Source organism: Indicator indicator, chromosome 1 (genome assembly GCF_027791375.1).
Source record: "Indicator indicator isolate 239-I01 chromosome 1, UM_Iind_1.1, whole genome shotgun sequence".
In the NCBI taxonomy this organism is placed as follows: domain Eukaryota; kingdom Metazoa; phylum Chordata; class Aves; order Piciformes; family Indicatoridae; genus Indicator; species Indicator indicator.
In genome coordinates this window covers 36893939-36920233 of record NC_072010.1, presented here as the reverse complement: position 1 = coordinate 36920233, position 26295 = coordinate 36893939, and the positions used below count along the sequence as shown (strand labels likewise).

At 36.6% G+C, this 26295-nt stretch overlaps 1 protein-coding gene across 1 annotated transcript in view; it reads right to left on the bottom strand.

Moving 5' to 3' along the window:
• Window positions 1–3621: 3621 nt before the first annotated feature.
• The window catches only part of PCDH17 (protocadherin 17), an 89527-nt gene continuing 66853 nt past the window's right edge, over window positions 3622–26295 (bottom strand). The window contains exon 4 of the mRNA XM_054383347.1: window positions 3622–4304. Coding sequence (XP_054239322.1) covers window positions 3622–4304 — 683 coding nt within the window. The remainder of the gene's footprint in view (window positions 4305–26295) is intronic.

Sequence of the window (26295 nt, the reverse complement as noted above, 5' to 3'; positions counted from 1 at the left end):
GCCAGAGAAGTCAAAACCTTAACCAGGTTTCATTCAATTACACTTCAGATCAACAAATCTTGATAGCTAAAACTCCCATTTGAATTAATGCAATAATATCACTGCCTGATGTCAAAAGAAAGTAATTAAACGATAATGAGTGGGCACATATTATGCTAGGCTTTGACTCCTTGTTGACCTCCGCAATTTCCCTTCCATCAGGCAGCAAGCAGCTCCAAAGTTTGTTTGAATAATGTATTTTGCTCCACTGTGAGCAATGTTTCACTTCTAGGAGTAACTCAGATTGGGAAACTTTTTCAAGTGGCAAATCACACTTCAGGACAATCTCTTCCCTGATAAATATGCCAAGTAAAATCACACCAGAGGGGAAAAAAAAAAAAAAAAAGGTCTGTTTTTGACTCTTAATTTGATTGGGTTATTGTTTAAGGAACTCCCAGATGCTGGCTTTTGTTATCAATATATATATGTAGAGAGAGAGAGAAAGAGAATGCCTTATTGGCTATTCACAGTGCACAGATGTATTTTTTTTTTCAGTTTTATAAATATGTAAGGAATGAGAAAAACTCATAACCTACGTCTTTCATTGCTGCCTCTTTCTCTGGTTGTGACAATAGAGATATCATGGAGAAAAAAATACTTTTTCATGTGTATGTGTGTGTTTAGTACTTCCTTCACACAGTTATGTTAATTTTGACTAAACCAGCAAAAACTGATAATATGTAAGCTCTGCTGGTTTATTGGTTCATTATGTATCCTTTCTAAATTGTGAAACAGATATTTGAACTTGGGATATCCTTATTGGAAGTAGTATGCCAGAGATCTAAAACACAAGGCAGTTGTCAGCCAAATTAAATAAAAGCAAGATTTCCTAAACTCTTCTATAAAGCTGTGAGTCATGAATCCTGAATTACCTCAGAGTGGTAAATAAATAATCACTACTAAGTACAGATAATGTGTTAAACAGCTAAAGCTAGTAAATCACTAGTGACAGAGAGCCTTAAGGTAAATTCCTCTTACATTGGCACAGCCCTTTCTCAGAATGTTGTGGGTTTATGTCTTCAGAAACATACAATGAATTGTACAATTGGTTACTCAGTGTTAAGATCATTTATAAAATACACAAATCTCCATCACTTGACTGCATTTACATACTGGCTTAGATTTTGCTGAATAATGGATCTCACTGGCAGAGCTAAAGACTTGGTGCACAGACATTGAAGTGATGGGCACCATGGAAATACGTATAAGAGACTGATCAAACCATAAGAAATCCTCTCCACTATGGAATTTCAAGCTATCAAGCTATCAAGCAAAACCAATCTCAGGTCTCCTGGCCAAAAGAAATATAATTAATTATATAACACAGACAACACCACATCTTAGATACATAAATTGTCCAAAACATGGAGTACAAGATCCCTTTTTTTTTTTTTTTTTCCCCACAGGAGGCGCCAGAATTAAACTATTAAAATGGTTGTCTCCCAAAGACAATTCATTGTAGGACTGACTAGCTAAAATCATAATTAAACAGCAATCCTAACATGAAAATAGGCTGTTGGGTCAACTTTCTTTCTTCAACTAATGAAAATTAGGGGTCTGTGAGATTTGAGATTGCCAGCCTCCTTTATATATGTTTGTATAATACACATTAAATCTAATAAACCAAATACACAATTTTAAAACAATGTGCCATAGTGGTATTTCCTGGAGTATCTGAAGTATATAAGGGAAAAATCCTGAGCTAAACATTTTGTTTTTCTGCTTCTTCTTGTTCTGTGCAAGTTTGTCTTGAATGTCAGTTATTTTTTAACTTTCATCTGATGGCAATTTTGAACTTTTCAAATGCAATAAAAACACCCTTAGAAAAAAAAAAAAAAGTAGAAACTTCATCCCAAGTTATTTTTCAAATATGTTTCAGAACAGATGAAAACTAAACTAAGAACACTCTGCAAAATAAGCAGTGTACATCTAGAATTACAGTAAGCAATTGCACATTCTAAAGAGTCAGATAAAGTAAAAAATGTCACATTGGCACCAACACATTTTTCAGCTCTATGAACTTAACAGCAAAACTTTGAAAAGGTGGCATCTCTTAAGAAGTTAATCAAATATCCTACATTAAACAGTCTGGCTGCATGTATTTGGAAAACAAAACAAAACAAAACAACATCCCAGGAGATTCCAGATGTTGGTTGGAGTGTAATTTTTGTTATTAAACACGGGTTGGTAATAGAATCTTCTAAAAGGACTTGCACTTAATCATGACTGATGGATGTATTTGTAGGCTGTTCAGTTAGCTCCATCAGTTCACTCACACACATTTTGAACAGGTTATGTACTGCAGTACTTCGTAGACCATACATTAAACAAGAGACTTTGCTCTGAGGCGCTGCTTCCCACAATCCACGGGGAAAAGGAAGCAGGAAAAAACAAAACTCATAGAGTTCGACAGCTACTGAGGCAACACTTGCCATTTACAATATAAGCCCAAATATTTTTGCAACACAACTATATATTAATTTAATAAAATACACAATATAGCTCTTATACACTCAACAATTTGGCTCATATGCACTGAATCTGCAATAAATCAATAAAAATATGTCATTTGATGTAAACACACTGAATCTTCTTACATTTGCACATTTAAATGATCATGTGATTTTTGTGGATGTCTAAGACATTTTGACTTTCCTGAGCTATTTTAGTGTCCACAAATGAATAAAAAAAGTGTTAATAATGTTAATTTCTTTTGTGTATTACCCTTAAAGGTAACTTTTTTTTCAAACATTTTACTTTTTAAATTTTTTTTTAAACTTACTGCTAAGTATTTCTAGGTTTGTTGGACACTAAAATGCTAAACATATATTAAAATCCTTTTTTTTTCCTTTTTCATCAAGTGAGTTAGCTTATGTGTGTACAGGACAAGATGGACTCTATCAATTTACATTTAACCTTAATATGATATGAAGTGTTTTACTAATGATCAGGATATGTTTTATTGAATAATGATCTGGAATGGGGTTTTTTGTTTTCTTGTTCCTTTTTTTTTCCTTTTTTTTTTTTTTCTCCTATTTGTGGCAGATAAGTTTGTACATAAATGTTTACCACAAATGAATGTGAATGTTTGGTGTCACTTGGACTACTACAAGAACTCTTTTTAGGACTTTCAGTAGAAGCCTATGGTGACTGCTGGAAATCCACCACAGATCAGAATTATTCAACCCTGTTTTTCTTGGGGTTTATACGTAAACAGTAAAGTCAGCATCAGCTATTGAGGACAGTCTTAAAGTATCAGATGTATTTCCATTCCATTTTTCTCACACTTTCCTGTCAGATTGTCAAAATGGCACCGTCTTTCCTTCTTTTGTTTTGTTCTTAGTGTACTTGACTCTGTCCTAAAGAAAGTTAGGTCAAAAAGAAACCAGTGTTATCTGTCAAAAAGAAAGAGCAGTGAAAAGAACATACTTGTGGGCACTTCAGATGTTCACTACAAGCCTTAAAGCAGCATTGGTCTTCCTTCATTCCTGTAAAACTGTTATAACCAGGGGAGTTATTTATTTATTTACTTTTAATCAGCAGAAGAGGAATGTAACTGCCAGCCTGTCCTTATTTTCCCCCTCACTTTCTGACGGCCACAGGGTCACTTCCCCGACAGTCCTGCAAGAGCTTGTCTATTTCTCTCACAACTTCCTCCGCATCCACCGACTCCCTGCCTAGATCCCGGGCTGAACGGTCTAACTGCTCCAGAACAGAGTCCATCTCACTCGAGTCTCGGCTCACTCGGGAATGCACATCTGCAAAGGCCCTAGCCATCTGATCTGATGCAACGAAGGGAGCGTCTTTTGACTGTTTACTAGGCGATAGATACTGACTGTCAGTTGACAAGTACTGGCTGTTTGGTTCAGCCAAGGCTCCTGATTTCACTTCACAACCATCCAATGGTCCTTTTGTTGAGGTGCAAGGCTCAATGCATGTCTTGGTTGGGCTGCTCGATGCTGAGGGAACCTCCTGAAGCAGAGGACTCAGGGCACGTTTGGCTTTTAAGTAAGGTTTAACATTGGCAATGAGAATAGTGTGCTCTCTCTTGTCTTTCCCAAATGTACAAAAAGTCTTTTTCCCAGTGGGATTCACAGTTTCATATGTCTCAGTCTCAACATTAGCTTCAACTGTGGGTACAAAGAGATTTGTGCGATAATCTGCATTCTCAGCCTGACTGGCTGCAGGGAACTGTGGCATCCAACACCTGTCAGAATGACCAAGCACTCTGCATTCATCTGTGCAGTTAACACATTCTTCTTGCTCTGTAAAACAAAGGAGAAAGAGAAAAACTCTAATTATAAGTGGATTTCTTTAAACTAATGGATAGGCTATGATCAAGACATGATGGGCTTACTTGACATCTGTTTCTTAATTATGGAGAAAAAGAAGAAGCTATAATTAAAATATTTCAGAAGGACTGTATAAACCTGTTAGTTGAGACAATACATTTATTTAACTCCATTCTTTACACATTAAAGCATTCACACAGCGCAATGGAATTATAAAGGGGTCATTAGAGAATCATTCTCAGTGGAATTGAGCTTCATCTGTAAACTAATCTGCTGTAGAAATCTGTTAGGCTTTGTTCTGAAAACTCATCCTAGAAAAGAGTGAACAGTACTTAAGGAACTCAGAAGGCATTATCAGGATTAATTTTTCAAATCAAGTAACTGAGCAATGACTGCCCTCCTAGTAATACAAGCACTTCATAAAAATCTGCAAGTTGGCTTTTCACTTTTGTCACCTCCATTCCATTTATAATTGTTATGTTGTGTGACAGGCACAAAATAAAAAGATTTTCTTAAAAAAGCCTGCTTTGCCTGCTGAGAGTAGAGAACTAGAATTTTCCATCAGTATGCAGTAAATATAAGCTTGTCAAAAAGTGCATATTGCAATTTTATTAGACATGAGTATGGATCATATAATCAGTTTTTCCCTTTTTTGTTTTAGTGCAAGTAAGTGAAAATGGATTTGCTCAATATATACAGTTTGGAAGAATGACAAACCATGACATATTATTTGAATAGACAATGCTTTCAGATAGTATTTCTATATTCTTAATTCTTTCAAATAATCTAGTCAAATAAGACTTTTTTATTCATTACATTTTTAAAACATAAATTTCATACTTCCTGTTCTACAGTTCAGATTAAAAATCTACTCTAAAAATCTCAATTTGTCTGTCATTTTACACTAACAGACTATGTTTGGGCCACCACTTACCAGTTTATAATCATATACATGAATCTAACTCAATGTCAGGGACAAGGAAATATTCTAGAAATATCTCTTAAATCTGTTTTTAGACAAACATAACAGTTATATAAGTTGCTTTCTTTTTCTTATTCTCACTAGTTTCTAGTAAATATTGAAAGAATAAATGCCTTTAGCATCTCTAGGTTTCAATCAGATATACACTGGTCTCTATTAAGCATTTTTTCTCACAGACTGGACGTATGGGCTCAAGTATTCATTTTGTTTGAGCAATTTAGTATTTACAAAAATGCTATCATTCTGGTTAGACAAAAAACTACAAGTATGTCTTTAAATGTCAGGGGGAAACATTTGCACAGAAGCATTCACAGCAGGTCTTCAGAAAAGCAGAACAAACTTGTTGACTCATAGATAAAGTTTGGAATCATAGAATTGTTCTGGTTGGAAAAGACCCTTAAGTGATCATCTTCTTTGTAAATTAGAAAATAAATTCCTACTAATCTTACAATATCATTACGAGATTCCCAGACAGTTGCATTGCAGAAACCTGACACAGAAGAAACACCAAAGATGATCTAGGAGAATCTAGCAGCATAAACAATTTTGACTATTCACATTTCTAAAAATAAATTAATAAATGTGACTTAAATTTAAACAAAATTGCGTAATGTCAGTTAAATAAAGGTGAAATGATTTACTCTGGACTGATACTAGTTAATCATAGAATTATAGAATTGTTTATGTTAGAAAAGACCTTTAATATCCTTGAGTCTTACTGTTAACGCTACCAAGTCTACCACTAAATGACGTCACTATACATCCCTGGGGGTACTGGTTGAAAGTAGGCTGAACATGAGCCAGCAGTGTGCCCAGGTGGCGAAGAAGGCCAATGGCATCCTGGCCTGTATCAGGAATAGTGTGGCCAGCAGGAGCAGGGAAGTCATTCTGCCCCTGTACTCAGCACTGGTCAGGCCACACCTTGAGTACTGTGTCCAGTTCTGGGCCCCTCAGTTCAAGAAAGATGTTGAGTTGCTTGAATGTGTCCAGAGGACGGCAACAAAGCTGGTGAGGGGTCTGGAGCACAAGCCCTATGAGGAGTGGCTGAGGGAGCTGGGGGTGTTTAGCCTGGAGAAGAGGAGGCTCAGGGGTGAACCTCATTGCTGTCTACAACTGCCTGAAGGGAAGCTGTAGCGAGGTGAGGGTTGGTCTCTTCTCCCAGGCAACCAGCAACAGACCAAGAGGACACAGTCTCAAGCTGCGCCAGGGGAGGTTTAAGCTGGATGTTAGGAAGAAATTCTTCACAGAAAGAGTGATTGACCTTTGGAATGGGCTGCCCAGGGAGGTGGTGGAGTCACTGTCCCTGGAATTGTTTAGAATAAGACTGGATGAGGCACTTAGTGCCACAGTTTAGTTGATCAGATGGTGTTGGGTGATAGGTTGGACTAGATGATCTTGAAGGTCTTTTCCAACCTGGTTAATTCTGTGATTCTGTGATCTACACATCTTTTAAATGCTTACAGGAATGGTGACTCTACTACTTCCCTGGACAGCTTGTCCCAGTGCTTAACAGCCTTAGGTGAAGTACTTTTTCACAACGTCCCATCTAAATCTCCCTTGGCACAGCTTGAGGTCATTTCCTCTCGATCTATCACTTCTTACTTGGGAGGAGAGACCGATACTGGTGGGTGACACAGTTCTGTGAAAAAGTGTCATTCTTCCCTGAAGAGTTTAAAATCTAAGACTGGTGTAAGCCCTGAAAAGATACCAAAATCAAGAGAGAATGAGGTACAGGGAGAAGAGAACACAGAGCGATTTTTGAAGAAAAGAATGTAACAGCTTTTAAAATAAAATTTGGACAGATGAGTCAGCCTCACCTCTGTGCCCGGTAAGATCATGGAACAGATCTTCTGAAAGATATGTCAAAATGTATGAAAGTCAAGGAGGTAATTAGAGACAGGTAACATGGCTTCACCAAGGGGGAAATTACCAGTATCAGTAAACACTAGGAGATGAATGGATTGAGAGTAGCTCTGTGGAAGAGCTGGGGATATTAGTGGATGAAAAATTCAACATGAGCCAGTAATGTGTGCTTGCAGACCAGAAAAGAAATTGTATCCTGGGCTACATAAACTGAAAGAAGGTAGATTTAGATCATACCTGAGGAAGAAACTTCTTAATGCAAGGATGGTGAAACACTGAAACAGGTTTCCCAGAGAAGCTGTAGATGTCCCATCACCGTAAGATTCCAGAGCCAGGTTGGGCAGGGCTTTGAGCAACCTGACCAGAAAGATATTCCTGCCCATGGCAGAAAGGTCCCTTCCAAGCCAAACCATTCTATGATTCTATGACTGCCAAGAAAATGTAAGCTGCCTGCCCCTTTCAGGCAGCAGTTCTGTGTCATTATCTTAAAATATATTAAATAATTGTTCCTATATTTATACACAAATCTCTACTACCTGCATTGAAAATATATGTTCATATGAAATATACAACTGGGCAATTCTATTTTGTCTCTTATTCTAAAACTTGACTGAACTGTATTTGTTTAACAAAATAAATAATATTATTCCCTGAACCGACATCAAAACGAATAAACTTCAGATGAAATATAAAGATCAGAGAAGTTCTCTGACACTGAAAATAATTTAACTATACCAGATATTTAGAACTATTCTTTAAGATTTTTAAGAGTGATCTGGTTAAGTTTTTGCAACCAAATTAAGTTCTAAGATTTTAAAGGCTTTCATGGATGTGCATACACATACACTGGGTATGAGGATAACTCTTACAGTGTTTACATTATTCATTGCTGCCAATAAAAATACAAAGTTTGCTGGCCATCTCTAAGAGACATATGTAACATATGTATGCTACATACATTGCAGGCCATATCTTCCTTCCCTTTCTCATTTTCTTCATTTGCTAAAACAGTTTTTATACTTGCTTCATACTCACAGCATCGCCTAACTTTCTGTTTCTCCTCCTTGGGTATCCTAGCAGAGACTGAGTTAAATATGAAGCCAAAAAGAATAAAAAACAAATACTGAACGACCTTGAAGTGAAAATGACCAGCATTGCATGAGGTTTGGTCCTCTAGTCTTGAAAACCTGTGTCCTTTCCTTTCACACTTTTATGCCACATGATGTGAAACGGATTTTGAGTATTGATTATCATACATTATAAGCTTCACGTCTCACCATTAGCTTGTAATTTTGTCTGCTACAGCTAGCAGACAGTGAAGAAAATCGAACAGGCAGTTTTGTACTAGCAGCAGAAACTATAAACACAAAGCAAACTATCACCACCAAGGGCTGAATCAGTACATATGAAAACAAAAAAATCTATTTAAAGACAAATATATAAATATATATATATATATGTAAAATAGGTCATGCACTGTGCTCTACAGCAAGATATGCTGGTAGAGTGATATGCACCATCAGCCTTTATACTTGTCTCCCTCCTGTTGAAAATAAACCCTTAACAGTGCAAGTACGTACAATAAACAGAAGCAGCTGAGAGGTTTTCCTAACTCTCTGGAGCTTTAAGGGAAAACAGTCAGAAGTGCTTTATGCACTTAGGGGAGAATAGACACTAAAATAGAACTGTTACATTAACAGCCATAGAAAGAAAAGGAAATAAGATATCTGGAAACAACAATCACCTACCTAGAAAATGTACACTGGATAGAAATTTAAGATGGTGTAGGATGAAATGTATGTTCACAGCATATAAAATGCAATGCAGGATATATGTTTTGGTGCAACTTAAGACATACTTCTATATTACCAGATGAAGCATGTTTAACATTTGCATCCTGAAGCAAGCTTATAGGAAATGATACTTTTACGGTGCCATCTTTAATTTCAGATACTTTTACTGCGCTATCTTTAATTTCCTACCCACTTCTCATAAATATTGTGAGCAGAATTAATTTTGAGTACTGATCCCATCCTAAATGTTTTGTACTACAAAGTTAATAAATGCTTAAGACAGTTGGCTCCTTTCAATGGCTAAAACTGAGATATCTTAGTTTGAATCATTAATTATATGAAATTTGCATAACAATAGCAAAGAAACTCAAGAATTATATTTCTTTAAACAGTGACTCAGTGTAGCCAATTTGAGTTGATATATACCTTTTCTTTCCTAGTTTAACTGGACTCTAATTATTTAAATCACATACATGGACAAAGCAAAAAGGCAAATGAAAAGTAAACAATCCATGTGCACAAAACATCAGTATACAAATATTTTTGAGAACTATTTCATACTATGTTTACAAAATGAATAATACTATTCCCTGTAACATAGAACTCCATACAACATAATCGTAAATGTCTAGGCTTGTGTATAGGGGAAATTACACTTTATATATATGTACATGCACATACACACTTCCCTTAGGAGGAGGAAAGGCTGAGGGAGCTGGGTCTCTTTAGCCTGGTGAAGAGGAGACTGAGAGGTGATCTCATTAATGTTTACAAATATTTGAAGGGCAAGTATCAGGAGGACAGAGCCAGGCTCTTCTCAGTGATGTCCAGTGATAGGACAAGGGGCAATGGGTGTAAGCTCGAGCGTAGGAGATTCCATGTGAACAAAAGGAAAAACTTTATCCCTGTGAAGGTGTCAAAACACTGGAACAGGCTGCCCAGAGAGGTTGTGGAGTCTCCTTCTCTGGATACATTCAAAACCCACCTGGACATGTTCCTGTGTGACCCACTCTAGGTGATCCTGCTCTGGCAGGGGGGTTGGACTGGATGATCTTTCAAGGTCCCTTTCAATCTCTAACATGCTGTGATTCTGTGTTAATACACTTCTATGCTTTTACATGTATGTATACATTTATGTAAATATATGTATATACAAATATATTAAAAATCTGATTTCCTCTATACACAAGTTTGAACATATACTAAGACCTAGATGTAACTCTATAGAATTAGGTATTCCTTCCAAAGCTTTTAAATGATGTAATCAAATTGTATTTCAAGCTAAACAAGGCAGACAGCATTTGGATAATTATAATTTATATGATTTGACCTGCTAAATGTTCACTCATGTGCATTCTTTTCTAAGATTTTTTTACTCAAAAAGTGTAAAAACATAGCTTTTTTATTGCATTATGATCATCAATGAAGGCAAAAAAAGGAACATGGTTACATATGTACATAAATAACACTGAATATTTAAAATGTCCACAACTTTTGTTATATTTTATTGTCCTATGAAATACTAGTCTGCCTTTCGGAAGTCTTACTTATTTATTTTTTTCTCCTTCAACAAGTGTCATCTAGTTTTTAACTGCTGTATAAATATCTTCTTCTAACTGACTTCTTTTCTATAATTATGAAACCAAAAAGATAATTATTAATTGTCAACAATGGTTCACTGGCTAATTCATTCGACTGTAATAGCTATCAACTAACAACTCCAAATGAAAAATACAATGGAGGACCCATTCCTCTCTTTGAAGCATGCAGTTTCACAATGCTGTTACAATTTACCTTCACTTTTGAAATGCTCTATTCTTATTGCATCACCAGTCAATGGTAATGCACGTTTTGCCTGACTCGTTTCACATTCCAAGGAAAAAAGATCTGTCTGGAATTCACACTGGTTTTCCTAGGAGATTGGTTCATTTCATTGTTGACATTGTGAATTTGTTTGTTATTGAAAATATTTCCGCTTCTCTGGACATGTTCCAGTACCTCAACATCTCTCTTGAATTGAGGAGCCCAGAACTGGACACAGTACTCAAGGTGTGGCCTGACCAGTGCTTGGCACAGGGGAGAATAACCTCCCTTGTCCTGCTGGCCATACTAGTCCTGATACAAGCCACAATGACATTGGTTCTCCTGGCCACCTGGGCACATTGCTGGCTCATGTTCAGCCTACTATCAACCAGCACTCCCAGGTCCCTTTCTGCCTGGCTACTCTCCAGCCACTCTGTCCCCAGCCTGTAGTGCTGCATTGGGTTGTTGTGGCCAAAGTGGAGAAACCTGCACTTAGTCTTGTTAAATCTCATCCCATTGGCCTCTGCCCACCCATCCTGCTTGTCCAGGTCCCTCTGCCGGGCCCTCCTACCCTCCAACAGATCAACACCTGCTCCTAACTTAGTGTCATCTGCAAACTTACTGATGATGGACTCAATTACCTTGTCCATATCATCAATAAAGATATTGAACAGGATGCGGCCCAGCACTGATCCCTGGGGGACACCACTAGTGACTGGCTGCCAGCTGGATGTGGCACCGTTCACCACCACTCTCTGGGCCCGGCCCTCCAGACAGGTTTTGACCCATTTCAGAGTGAATCTGTCCAAACCACGAGCCTCCTTTGCCAGGAGCTTGTTGTGTCAGACAGTGTCAAAGGCCTTGCTGAAGTCCAGGTAAACTACATCCACAGCCTTCCCTGCATTCACCAGACAGGTAACCTGATCATAAAAGCAGATCAGGTTGGTCAGGCAGGACCTGCCCCTCCTGAATCCATGCTGGCTGTGCCTGATCCCTTGGCCATCTTGTAGGTTCTGTACATATGTATAAACAGATGGTCAATAAATGGCATCTAATGTCTAATAGAGAATATAAATAGCTCTGCTTTTCAGAACTTCAGTAATTCCTATGATATGACCAGAAAAAAAAAAAAACAACAAACCAAAACAAAACAAAAAAAAAACAAACAACAAACCACCAAACAAACAAACAAACAAAAAAACCCAGAAAAAAATCAGAATTTATATGAAATGGTGTTTTACTTGGGTTTGGGTTTTTGCCTTTTTTCTGTTGTTGTTAGCTTTGTTTGGTGTGGGTTTCTTGTGGGGTTTTGTTGTTGTTCTTTTGGTGGGTTTTTGGGTTTTTGAGACAGGCAATTAGCTTTACTAAAGAACTGAAAAGACTTTAAGCAAGAATTTAATACAGGAGAAAAATAATGGGCTGCTCTGACATGTCCTAAACACTGAGGCTATATGACACTTCTGATGAGAACAATCATCTAAAGTACTACTTCTGTGGCTGGATTCCTGTTTAATTACAATTGATTTTGACATAAATGAGCAGAGGTAAACAAATACTTCTATACACATGCTTGCTGTTATTAAACAGAGCTGTCTCCACTCTGAGTATTTATATTGGCTTGTCTGTTTAAAGGCTCCTTTCAGTCAGGCAAAGCAATTAAGTAGCTCAGATTAGCAAGCTGACTGGCAGTAAAATGAGAATGGACTGCCACTTTTTTAAATCCTCTTGGATCTCCTGGTCTTCTTTTGATATTATAACTACAAGCTTCTGACACAGTTTCCCCACTGTTGTTGTTTTTGTTTGCTCTTTTTTGGTGGTGGTGGTAGTTGGTTGTTTGCTCGTTTGCTTGCTTGTTTTCTGGACACAATAAAGAAGTTTTTGTTTGTTTGTTTGTTTTTAGATTGGCATGGCATCAAACATCTCTAAAGTAATAAAATGATGATGACACTATGGACTTAATTTTAGTTCACATTTGTCCCAAATCATAGAGAAATATTTCAGTATTTCATGGAGCACTACAGAATATTTAACATTTTTCTTACAGATGTTTTGCTAATGCTTATGATTTAACAACAATCTTACATTTTTATTTAAAGACAGTGTAAGAGCAAGAAAACATTTCTATTACCTGCAAATTTTCCATCCTCACAGCGGGCTGGTCCACAGATCCCAACAATGGGTCTTTGGCCTCTGCCTTGCTGTTCTGGAGGCAAATCAGACCTGTGAGTCACAGACAGGAATAGGCTCTGCTTCCAAAATTCACAACAATGTCAAAACTTCCACAGGAGAAAAACAATTTCTTTCTGTGGCCCAGGCATAGATCAGGGCCCTTGAAATTTTTCACTATACTTTTCACAGATTTGGCAGTGAACTGAAAATGTCTGACTAGTAAAAAGGGTCTCTCGTTTCTTCCTATCAGAGAACAAAGTGGAAAGACTGAGAATGGATACCCAGTTTTGATTTTCAGTGTTTGCCTGTAATTTGCTGTAAAAAGAGAATATCACAGTCATTAAAAGATATTTTGGGCTCTTCCCCATCCCACCATGAAACACTCCTCCTAGCCCAGGGCTGCAGGGAGGAAACGTAAAAGGGCTAGTTATGCCAGCCCTGTATTTAGCTGAAAAGCTACAGGAAAACCTTAATAATCTGACAAATGGATAGTTTTAAAAAGCAATCTTTGTTGTAGAGCCCAAAAGCTGTTTCCTGGAGGAGAAAAAAAAAAACAACCAACAAAACAACAAAACCAGAAACCCTGCAGTAATTAACAGAAAAGAACAGGCTTGTGGATCTGTTAGAAAAAACATTTTTAATCTAACACATTTTGCTACTCTTGATCAAGGCATTTCCACAGATTTTAGAGTGGGATTGTTTCAGTACTAGCACCTAAAACCACAATGATTCTTAAATCTGAAACCTAACTTAATTTGTGTAATGATCTGAAGAATTTACATGATATTCACATTGTTTTTACTAACTTTACTGTGAGCTAGTAATAATTACAATATCAATATTTTCCTTATCTAATTAGTAATGCTTAGTAAATACCAGCACTGTGTACTGTACTGTGGCAATGTTTTGGCATCCATTCCTTAACCAGGCCCATTTCGAGGCACCCTATGCAAATATTAATAGATTGTACAGCTCGAGACAAGAGGTAACAAGTGATTAGGACTAACAGAAGCAATGAATGAGAAGTTAACATTAATGAAAATATAATCATGCTGTTGACATTTTCTGAAAATACCAACATAAAAGCTCCATTATATAAAGAAGCTATACCCATCTGTCACATCATCAAAACACCGATGATTAGCTATATGTTGCACTACTGAGTCTTCCTCAACAGTTGCCAATTATCTCAGTATGCAAATCTTTATTTAGAAGGCACCAAGCTTTTTGCTTTTATGCTTGTCTCAAATTTGGTTATGACAACTTGTTTGGAGATGTTAATGGATGAGAGTGTCATTGAGGAGACAGATATGAAAGGCTTCTGAAGAAATCTGTCTCTATGTTGATGGCTCTGTTTACATCCTGCCTATAGGTAGACTCTCTTGAATGGAAGTCTGTCAGGTTCTGTATAAGAGCATGATTTTCATCCAAAACAAAATCAGAGTAGTACAGCTTTTGAAATGCTGTGTGTTTTCCTTTACAAAGTCTCACCAAAAAGAACAAACAAACAAAACCAAACAAAAAAACACCTAAGGCTGCACGATGCTGTACCATTTAAAATCTGGTCACTTTGGTGAAAAAGAGTAGTTTCCTCTGCAGTTCTGCTAGCATGCCTGGTTTTACATTCAAAATGTCCTTTACCAGACATAATGAGACCATGTCTGGTTTATACTGTTAGATTGAAAAGCCTATTGGGTATCGTTCTCTGTTTCAAAAGGTTGTATATGGGTCATATACTTTGGACCTTATGGGAGGTAAAATGCATCAGACAGAACAGGAGGAAGAACACTTTTCATGATGCTGTTCTCAGAAAAACCCTGAAGTTGTCCAGGCATCTTAAGGAACCCTCAATTGCACATACAGACACAAAACTATTTTCTTAGGAAAAGAAATCGTTTAAGAGCTTCATATAGAGTTTCCCCTATGCTAAATAATGTATTCATTAGTGTTTTATTAGATTGTGCCCAAGACATCAGCATATTGCTGATGATGTGTTTTATTACCACCTTCAAAAGAAATTTGCAGAATGGGATTATCCTTATGCCAATATATAAAGCACCTGTATTCTCTTAGGATGTGAGTTTCACAATATTATTCTACTTAGCTTTGTATCTGGATAGTGCCCCAAATAAATCAATCAGAAAGAATAATTAAGGATGCCTTTTGTTTGATTCCCCCCTCTCCCCCCCCACCCCCCCCAAATCCGACTCTTTAAATACAACTAGCGTGGCAAAAAGAGTTGTACATGTAAACAGATTCAGGTTCTCCATGAACTGTAAATGAATTTCTGAAAGACACTTACTTAAGAAAACTTCAGATTATTCACATCATCCTATCCCTAGAACCCTAAATTCCAGATTACTTTCTTATATTTCAAGGACTGAGATCACTACTACAGAAAATCTCTCCTGCTAATTACTTTCATTTGCAGCAGCTGAGCTGCTCAGTTGATAGTCACCTTTTTACTTGCCATCTTTGCTTTTTTTATAGTTTCAGCTTTTGTATTGATGTGAGACTACTGAGATGTGACAAAATCTATCTTTAAGAAAAAATGGTAATTTGGGAACTATTTTCAAAGATTGTTGTTATTATGTGCTCATTGTTTTCACTAATACCTTCACTTTTTAAGCCTGCTAACTAATAGAAACTATTTTTTCTGGTCTCTGCAACTCCTTATCAGAGCCATGTTCTTACAAAACGTGCATTTTAGTCCTGGAGATAGACTTAAAGGCTGGTTACAAACATCATTGCCAAGTAATTGCAGTCAGGGTAATTTCTCTTAGTTGTGCCCTCTTACTTGTCTGAAAATCCTACAAAGGAAATCCAGCAGTGAGTCATTAGATAAGATAAACACTGTTCTGGCAAATCAGTAAGAGTAAGAGATGCACCTGCCACTTTTAAAGGTGCTGAAGGATTCAGAATATGTCAGTCAGTGTCAATCTATTGACTTCTTTTATGACATCTTTAGTCTGTAAAGATGATGAAGATATTACACCCCTAGAACTGGAGAGGAGGTACCCTAAAATGCAGTAAAGCCTATTCTAAACATGAATCACGATCAATTTTGGGGAGATATTTAAAAAGACCTTTTCATTTATTGGAACTTATTACTATAATATTTACTTGATTTAGAGTCCTGTGCATGCTTTCCATCATGACTTGATTTTAATGGGTTGTTCTCCTCCCAGACTTTTTGTGCTATTGCAAAGAAAAGCCAAGTGGCTCATACAGTTATTGGCTTGAATTCTCAGTATCACAGATAATGCAAAGCAGAGAAAACTAAGCCCCAATATTTATTGCATGGTTTTCCAAAAACAGCCTCTGGGTTTCCTAATAAAAACATAGCTTTAATATATATATATATATACATATATATTTTTTTAAGAAAAAAAAAAATTTTAATTCCCAAGGAGACAAAAATTGTGTGTGTGTGAAGTACGTCATGGCTCAGACTGACCTTGAAGTTCTGCAAGGAAATAAAGTAAGAAAAAAAAGTCTTATGGGAAAGAAACCAAACTTTTTTTTTAAGTCCACTTGTTACAGTACACGCATGGTATGTATCCCACTTCTCACGTATCTAAGAAACAGTTCACTACAGCTCTAAACTTATTTGTAAGCTCTCAAGAGACTCTCTGTGGTTCCAGCTGAAGATGGATACAAGGCAGCTAATTTGCTACCACCAAGGGAAAATGTTGTAACATAAAAACATTCCCTCCCTTAGCTTCAGAAGTGTTGAATGCCTAGGGAACCCAGCTATTTGCAGAGTTGATACTATGCATATGCTTCCGCTGTAACTGTTACATGCATACATCTGGCATCTGTCTCTGTGCTAAACATACTTAATTGTCCCTAGTGCTACTATGCAAAAATCCTCTAACCTAGATGGTTAATGGAAAAGAAATAAATGAAAGGATATGTATGATTTTTGTGGAATTATTTTTGCACTATTGTCAAGATATGCAAGATATGCAAGACATGCCTATCAACAAAATATTTTAGCTCTGCCTTCTGAATAACTTTAAACAGAGATTATGTTCTTTTCTTAGTATGACATTCATCACTTTGTACAGTCTCTTATCAAGTAGGATTGCTTTAGCTGGAAATCTTTTTCTTTTTTTTTATTTACTCTTTTTTTTCTTTCTTTTCATTTTTTTCTCTTTTCCATTTCTCGATTGTTCACTCTCCTTGTTTTACCCACATCAGACTTCACAGCACTTAATCATTTGCCAGATATAGCCAGACTGATTCTCAAGGTATGCAATAGAGGGACTCTCTATGTTAGTACATTATTTATCTCACTGTTGGCAGTGAAGTCAAGTCTTGGGCAAAGCACTTGATTTCAGATTTCAATATATTTTAAAAGATCAAAGAGCATGGCAAATCTTGTTCTTTGGTTAAACAAACCATGCAGAACAGTAATGGAAGTAGCTGCATAGAACTCACACTAAAATGAAGGCCTTTTGAAGTTATCTTAACCTTTGTGTTAATGTTCATCTCAAAAAAACCAACCAAACAAAACAAAACTCCCAGCAAAGCTATTAAAAAAGAAAGCAAACCAAAAAACATAAAAATGAGTTCTTGTAATGCAAGATAAAAGATGCTGGGGACTCATTCACTATAGCTCAAGAAACCTCCTTTACCAAAGCAAGACACCTGTTTTCTTTGAGCAAGACTATAAAACATAGTTTTTTCCTAAGACAACTCTACCTATCTAAGCCTATGCATGAGTCAGGGAAAAGGTATTCCTACGGCTGAGGTTTCCTGAAAAGCCTGGTTTCCTCCTACCATATTCACTAAATCCTAGTGAGCAGGAAGACAGGCCATAGTTTGGGTTTTTTGTTGTTTTTTTTTTTTTTTTTTTTTTTATTATCATGCATTAGGGAAACAAACCAGGAAGGGAAGCAAACCAGAAAGAACTTCCATATAATCTGAGAATTCCTGTCAAGTAAGGGACTAGAAAAAAGACTCCACAGGAGGTAGGCTGAGATGTTGAATATTAGTTTCATAAGATGCCTAACAGTAGCTGCAAGAGAGAATAATTTCATTCAGGAAGCAGTGATAGCCACATAATGGAATTTCTGACAATTAAAATTAGTCTAGAATTCTTATGCTGTCTCTATAGGCCATAGATAAGGCTTCAGAGAACCATTCTGAGTTCTGGTGATAGGCTCCATATTGAAAACATTTCCCTGATAGTCCTGTCTGTCTTCATTGAATATGCATGGAGCTGATGTCCTGAAGTTATCTAGCTCTTAGAGATACATAGCCATTGATTTATCTTTTTCTGTTAGCTATCTTAAGCTTTTCATCACTAAGAAAATTGTTTTAAGTTTAGGGGCCCAATATTCTGTAATTTAATGTAGATGGGATTTAGGTATTTAAAGTAGCATCACAAGTCCCTCTCTCCAAGATGTGCTTCTAATGCATACTGTCCTCCCTTGCAAACTAGTAACTTAGAGACTACATATAACTTCTGGAATTCCACTGAATATTAATTCAGTATCGAAATTCCTGGTATGTTTTCCCTGAACTATTTTTATTTGGAAACAAAACAACTTTCCTTCTCCCCTAATACTCTTCTCCCATGCTTATACCAAGCTGCTGCATTTTTTTACACAATTAAAATTTGTGTCAGGGTGAGTGTTGCATTTTGAATGCCTGAAGGAAAATATTGGGATCTACTACTCTTCACTGAAGCAAATTGTGGCTGATCCACTCCTTTCTAGCAGCTGCAGCTCCGACTCCAAATAAATTCTTCTTAGAATTGAGTGAGTCGTCCCTGCCGACTCTTCTGTCCTTGCTTTTGCAGACAAGGCTCTGTTGGCTCAGAAACCTAGATGAAACAGCAGAGTACAGTATACCTTGCAAAGATGCTAAATTCTAATTTTCCTTTTCATCTACAGTTCAAACCTACAGATCTTCTGCAAGTATTACCAAAGCATATGTTTAGATTTTGCTTAACTAGGAAGAGAGATTCATGAATTGTAGCTCATATTTATGTACCAGAATGTTTAGTCCTACCTGCCTGTCCTGAAAGTGCAGAATTGCTAGCCTTGGATTTTGGAGCTGGATGTTAAGTTATCTGAGATGCCCAAAAGTAAAACATAGTATGTCACTTCTCTCCTTTCCAGGGACCAAATAAAGTTTGTTGATACAGAGCAGCATACCTGGAATTCCCACTAGTCACTGATTTAAGTCTCAGAAACAATTCTCATCTCAAAATTCTAATTTCAAAGGTTGAGTAGGACTGAGTTCTTCCATTCATTATGTCTAGGGCTTTCAACATCAACCCAAATATCCCTTTTTAAAAACAATTCTCAGTTTAAATTTGGCATACGCTTTTTGATTCCATAATGTTGAACAGGTATTTCTCAAAGTCAGACTAGAATGCAACCAGCAGCAGAACAACAGGACACAATCTCAAGTTGTGTCAGGGAAGGTATAAGCTGGATATTAGGAGGAAGTTCTTCACAGAGGGGGTGATTGCCCATTGGAATGGGCTGCCCAGGGATGTGGTGGAGTTGCCATTGCTGGAGACATTCAAGAGGAGACTGGATGAGGCACTTAGTGCCATGGTCTAGTTGATTGGTTAGGGCTGGGTGATCGGTTGGACTGGATGATCTTGGAGGTCTCTTCCAGCCTGGTTGATTCTATGATAAACAATTGTCAACAACTTTGTTCATACAGCATCTGTCACAGTTCTCTGAAAAGCCAACACACCTATTTCACAGTTCATTTTTCTTTAAATATAAGCAGGTGGGAAACCAACACTCCATGGATAGGATTTTCATTATCAAATGTTCCCATGATATATTATCACAGCTACCTTTAGCCACTACAGCCTACTGGTCGACGTGATGTAGAAAAGAAATCAATTGCAGCTTAATGTTCTGAAGTGCCTTCAACATTTTCATCCACAGTTCATTGCATTTGCATAATTTCAAGAAGCATTTCACAATCATTACTGGACAGAGCAGTAAGACTAATCATTACTGCATATATACAGAAAGAGAGAGAGAAAGAGAGAGAGAGAGATACAACATATATTGGGATAGATATTTTCAGATTTAGAGTATGCTTTTTTTTTCTTTTGGTAGATAATAAGATACGGGCTATTAAAGAAATATTTTTAAAATTATATTAAAAATATACAACTAATGTGGGAAACTAAAGGACAATTGTTTAACAGATTAGTTGCTCTAAATAAAAAGAAGAGCTTTTTAATCTTATTAATTCTGATTTTCAAGTTCAAAATCAAAATTATGAAATCATATATTAAATCTAAATGTTTGTGTAAAATGTCTTCCTTAAATTTTCCTAGGATGAATTAGAAATTATGTAATTAAAAAAAAGTCCTGGTTATAGTAATATACTTATTTTGCTTACCATGAGAAGCTGTTTTATAAAACAATCAGCAAATGTTATACTTGAATGTAATTGCTTATTTAATTTGAAACGGGAAATCAAAGTGGAGTAAAAATGCAGAATAAAACATTTCACACAGACAGAATGTATATTTTTGTCACCTTTTATCTTTTACTTTGGAGAGAAAAATACAGTATTTTCTGTGAGCTCTCAGTGTCACAGTCAGCCTGCTCTGACTGTGATGACAACATGCATCTTTGATGACATGGATGAATCCATCTAAAATTCAAGTCTTCCTTCTAGCAAAACTAATCCTCTACCGAAGGTCAATGACAATATGAGTATTAAGGCAAGTGTTTGTAAGTAGTAAGAAGTATTTTCGTCTTAGGACTTTTCTCTCTGCTTTTCTATCTGATTTCTGCAGGGACATGCATCTATTTACCACATTAAATCCTGTTGTTCATCTTTTCAATCTAACATATTCTTTGTTCGTTTCCTAGAGGAAGACAAACAGAACTGGTGTTATTGTTAGTACTCTCCAAAGACATTGTCAGTGAAGATCTAGCTGATCCTCTCCTACTTATTATTCAGCAATCAGTGTCTTCCAGTAGGATTTGGGAATCCCAGAAGACAGTGTTTAAAGGGAAGGGTTAAAATCATCTTGTTTAACAACGTTCTCTGTTCCTGGGATCATTCACCATATTCATGGAATCTGTTCCAGGGAGGGACTTAAGGCTGCCAATTAAAATAAATTAACCTAGATGGACAGCCACTGAGTGAATGAGAATGCTGTCAGGATGTGAAGTAACTTTATTAATGGTGAAAAGCTATGTTGGTACAGACAGTTCTTTTAATCTTCTCCAAAGGCCCATACATTTCTTATAGAAAGTTGTATTTGGGAGGTTTCACCTCTAGAGCTAAGCTCCCTGAGAAGTGATAATATTAAGAGAAACCTGCTGGGGTACTTGATTTAACATTAAAGTGAATTTATCAGCTATTCCCAACTTTTGGAGAGACTAATTGAATTATCAAAGGCTGCAATGGGGAATGTAAAGCCATCTGAGAACAGATCTGTAATACAGACAAAATCCTTAACTTGTGCCATGTCATTATCTTAAAATGTAGTAATAGTCTGAGTGCTAAAACACAGCTGAATTTAAAGCCTCTCTTTACTCACAAAAAATATGGAAAGCTTCAAATGTTTGGGACAGGAAAAAAGGACAAAGTTACTTTAAAATATGTTATTTATTCTGTGTCTTTTTTTCAATGTCTTCAAGTGTACTGGCTACTTACTAGCGTAAATGCTATCAAATTTGTTGTTCAAATGTTTAAGGTATTTGCTCTTTCAATTTTGATAGGATTTCAGAAAGAATATACAGCTTCCCTTACTTTCAGCAGGATCACACATGATTAAATCAAATATGAACACATCATCATTTTTAACTAGGGCATATAACAGTGACACATTACACAGGAAAGCTGCTATTAGTGCTGACATTAATTTCATCTGTGAAAATTCAACCTTTCCCAAAATCTTGCAACATAATTATCTGACAAATTTTTATCTTTAATTGTGTCTCTGGTGTACACATATATTCTATAATTGCAGAACAGATCCTGACAAAAGAGACTGGTGAGCTCGGGGGGTGGACGAGTCTGGCATAGTTACAGGACAACAGTGATTTATTGTATCCCAGTGATAGTTTGTTAGAGATCACCTTCATGTACATATATAAACACAAAAATTCAGAAGGGTGTTGTTGCATATATAGTATAGAGACAAAGCTGTGTCTACAATACACACATTTTCATACATTCGTTGGACAAATGTAAGAAAACATTTGCTTATCCTATTAATAATTATTAAAGTAATCCTAAAAGTACCAAAAAAAAAAAAAAAAGAAAAAAAGTTATAATTGAAAGTAGGAGTGTAGAGTTCCCAAGGATTGTATGACAAAACAAAAGATACAAGACTAGCTTTGACCCTATAAGCCTCCTATGTTGCAATCAAGTGCAGTGACAACAAGCTGGAGGTGTTCACTGCATGAAGAGGTGAAAAGAGGCGATTGTAAGAAGTGTGAAGACAATTCCATATCCGTAATGCATTCATCCCTGGGTGCAAGGACATCTTAAATTGCTTTCTCTTAATAAGCAGCTTTAGATATACTTGAGCACAGGCAGGTAAAGAACCACCAACAGAAGATAATTTAGTAAGATACTATAAAGCATCATAAAGAATATATATGGTAATCTTATTCTATTGTAAAAGTGTATGCTGTCCAAAGAATATAGCCAGTGATAATTGTAATTAATAATTACAGCAGAAACCACATGCTGATCTTGCATGCACAGAGCAAAATCTGTAGCATTCTCAAAACATACTGGTGGTATTTGCAGTTTCTCTCTAATGGAGACCTCCCGGAAATATGTAAGTTGAATTGTTGGTCAACCTGGGAACAGACAGAAGAAGCTGAGGAGCTGTTAGTAGCCTCTAATTTATTCTGCTTAAAGAATATGAGAAGGGAAAGAAAAAGACAACTCCCCTTTATTTGAAAGCATCCACATTCTTTTGGTATTTGCAAATCAAAAGTCCAGCCAGCATTTCAAGACCATCAGAAATCAAATTGATCGTCCTTGATTTTTGGTGTGACGTTTCACTGACAGTTCCTTCGTTTGACTTTCCAACTGCCACCAAAAGGAATTTATTTTTTTTTCAAAACTCTGAATAGTATTGCACATCCACCAGACTTCCATTATCTTTGTTCCACTAATACTTCTGCTCATGATAGGTTTGTCCTCCTTGAGCTTCTCCACAAGGCTGTTAGTCTCTCTGTGCTCAATTCTGTTCACTTCACCCATTTCTGTTAACTAGAACTTGAACTGTCTGCAAAGATAATATGCTAACTATAATGCATAGTTCCATAAGCAACAGAACTAATTACAGTTTGTCTTTTGCAAATTTTTTTGTATTATTATTGACTAACAAATCTTGGAAGGCACAGGCTGCCTGAAGCTGTCTCAGTAGCTGAGGTATTATTAATGACTTTTTTCAGTCAAGACTCTTCATTGTCTAATAATCTGTGGCATCAGTTTTTCACTTATATTGTGCACTTACATCTGCCTGTATCCACAGCATTTGTGGAAGCCTCTTTTTGATTCCTATATCCTTGCATAGGTATGTGTTCAGAAGTTATAGGTAATCAGGGAAACAAGCAGACACAGATTGCAACTTCATGGGTGATTTTGAAAAAATCTGACATTGTATCTAAATATAGAAAACCTGAAATTGTATCTAAAAGTATTTTTTTTTTCCTGTAAGTATTATTGAAAGACTGATCTCCCTACATAGGACTTTTTGTTTTCTTGCATACCTGAAAGACACCCAGGAGATCATGAATGTTACTATAAATTACTGATAGGCTAGGTTTGTCAGGTGCCACTTTCTGACCAAATCAATGTAAAATATTTTTAAATAACTTCTTGTTGAGAAACAGATTATCCTGATTAAAAAGATTCACAACATGTCCAGATTGATTCTGACAGTGAACCACCTCAGACAGTTCTACTTGGCATGCTGTAATGAACATTAGTGTCCACAGAGACAGATGTGTGCTCTTACAACTAACTAAGGAATGTTTGCAGGACACAGCCCCAGGTTCTGACACTTGTGTGCCTCTAAGGAAGGAGCCCATGTGCCACATAGCTGTCTACCTTCCCACTATACTTAGTACGTGGAGACCTACTTACAGAATCATAGAATCGTTAGGGTTGGAAGGGACCTCAGGGATCATCCAACCCCCCGGCCATGGGCAGGGACACCTCACACTAGATCAGGTTGCTCAGAGCCACATCCAGCCTGGCGTTAAAAACCTCCAGGGATGGGGCTTCTACCACCCCGCTGGGCAACCTATTCCAGTGTCTCACCACCCTCATGGTGTAAAACTTCTTCCTAATATCCAATCTGAATCTACCTGCTTCTAGTTTTGCTCCATTCCCCCTAGTCTGATCACTGCCTGATACCCTAAAAATTCCCTCCCCAGCTTTCTTGTAGGCCCCCTCAAGATACTGGAAGGCCACAGTAAGGTGTCCTTGGAGCCTTCTCTTTTCCACACTGAACAGCCCCAACTCTTTCAGTCTGTCCTCATAGGAGAGGTGCTCCAGCCCTCTGATCATCCTGGTGGCCCTTCTCTGGACACGGTCCAGCACCTCCAGATCCTTCTTGTAATAGGGGCTCCAGAACTGGATGCAGTACTCCAGATGAGGTCTCCCCAGAGCAGAGTAGAGGGGGAGAATCACCTCCCTACTTAAGAGAGTGAACACAATGTGCACCCTAATGTAAATATTTACAGTTGATCTTAATCCAATTGCTAATTAACTGTATGAATGTGGATCAAAATTGCACTCTAAATGTCTAAATAATGATGTAGGTTACCATCTTCAGGGAGAAATATTTGAAAATATTTGGTTCCCTACCCTAAATACAGCATTATTAGCCTTCTATAACAAGACACTTTACATAGAATTTTGGCAGTGATTATGAGCAGAGCTGCAGAACTGACATCTAATTGGATTCTTTTTGTTCTCTGTTAGGAAAGGCCTATTTTGAATAATCACTCTTGCTACAAAAACATGCTATTTCTTTCACAGCATTTTTCAAGAAAGCTGTTTTGAAATTTCTTGGAAGACATGCTCCAGCTTGTTGTGCCCAGCAGTGTTACATCACACAACAACACACTCACACATGATTAATGAAAACCATATCATCCTACATCACTCAGGAAAGAACTATTTTAACTTGCATATACACCTATCTCTTTCATAAGGATAAAGATCTCCTAGTGACACTTCAAAAAATCATCAAACAGCTTAGCTTTTAACACTTTGAATAAAGGACAAGAAAAAAGAAGTTTCAAGAAATTAAAGGACAAAATTAACCATGGGAAGCCAACGTATTGCTAATCACATCAAAATATAAAGATGAATGGAAAAAAGGCAAAAAGCTGAGGCAACAGTTCCACTGAGAACTGTTTCTCTAAATCAGAATTGCAAGTTTAGACTTAGCATTCTTCCTTATGCTCTATATTATAAACCTTCAGCTCACAACAAATATCACCTGTGTGGATGTAGTTTTAAAGAGCATCCAAGACCAGTTCACACAAGGAAGGGGAATGTATGAGTATAAACTTACAATCATCACTTTGTAAACCTAGCAAGCTTAAGCATGTCATTTTCTGCACCAGTGGAAAAAAAAAAAAAAAAGGAATATCTATCAATAATCACTATCAATAGTCATTCTGAAGAATTTGAAGTGCAAACCAAAATTTACAAGTATGCAATACTGCTGGCAAACATGCAGGGAATGTCTGGTACATACCTGTATTGCTTAAAGACAAAATCTTACTAAAACCAAAATAAAATAAAAATAAAATCAGTGATTATAAAAAAACTTCATTCCATCTGTTAAAACAGCTTCTTTTTCTCACTGAGATAAAAAGTAATATTATTTAATATATTTCCTCAATAATTTGTTTCTCATCTTTGTCTTCCTCTGTCCTTCTTCAAAACATGTAATGCAATGCTCTTTAGATAGCTGGCATACAGTTTTCTGAACTGTCCACAATTTTACTTTTTCATTAAATAAAAATACCCTGAACTAAAAATAAGCCACAGAATTAATCTCCAAGGCTAAACAAAACCTGAACTATTATTGCCTTTAGTTATTTTCATCTTCATATTGTAATCAGTTCTGTTTTTTTCTTCATGAAGTAGAGATTTAATACTCATAACTGTATAGTGACTGCAGGTACATGACATGGAGTAAGTTACATTCACTCACATAGACAAAAAGCAGAAATAATGTTTCAAGTTTTATGCTTTTGGTCTAGAATTTCTCACAATATAGACAGGAAGATTATAAATGAAAAACTTTTTCATTCTCAGCTGCAATCTGTGTCTTGCAGTAAAGCACATAATAATAAGAAAAAGTATT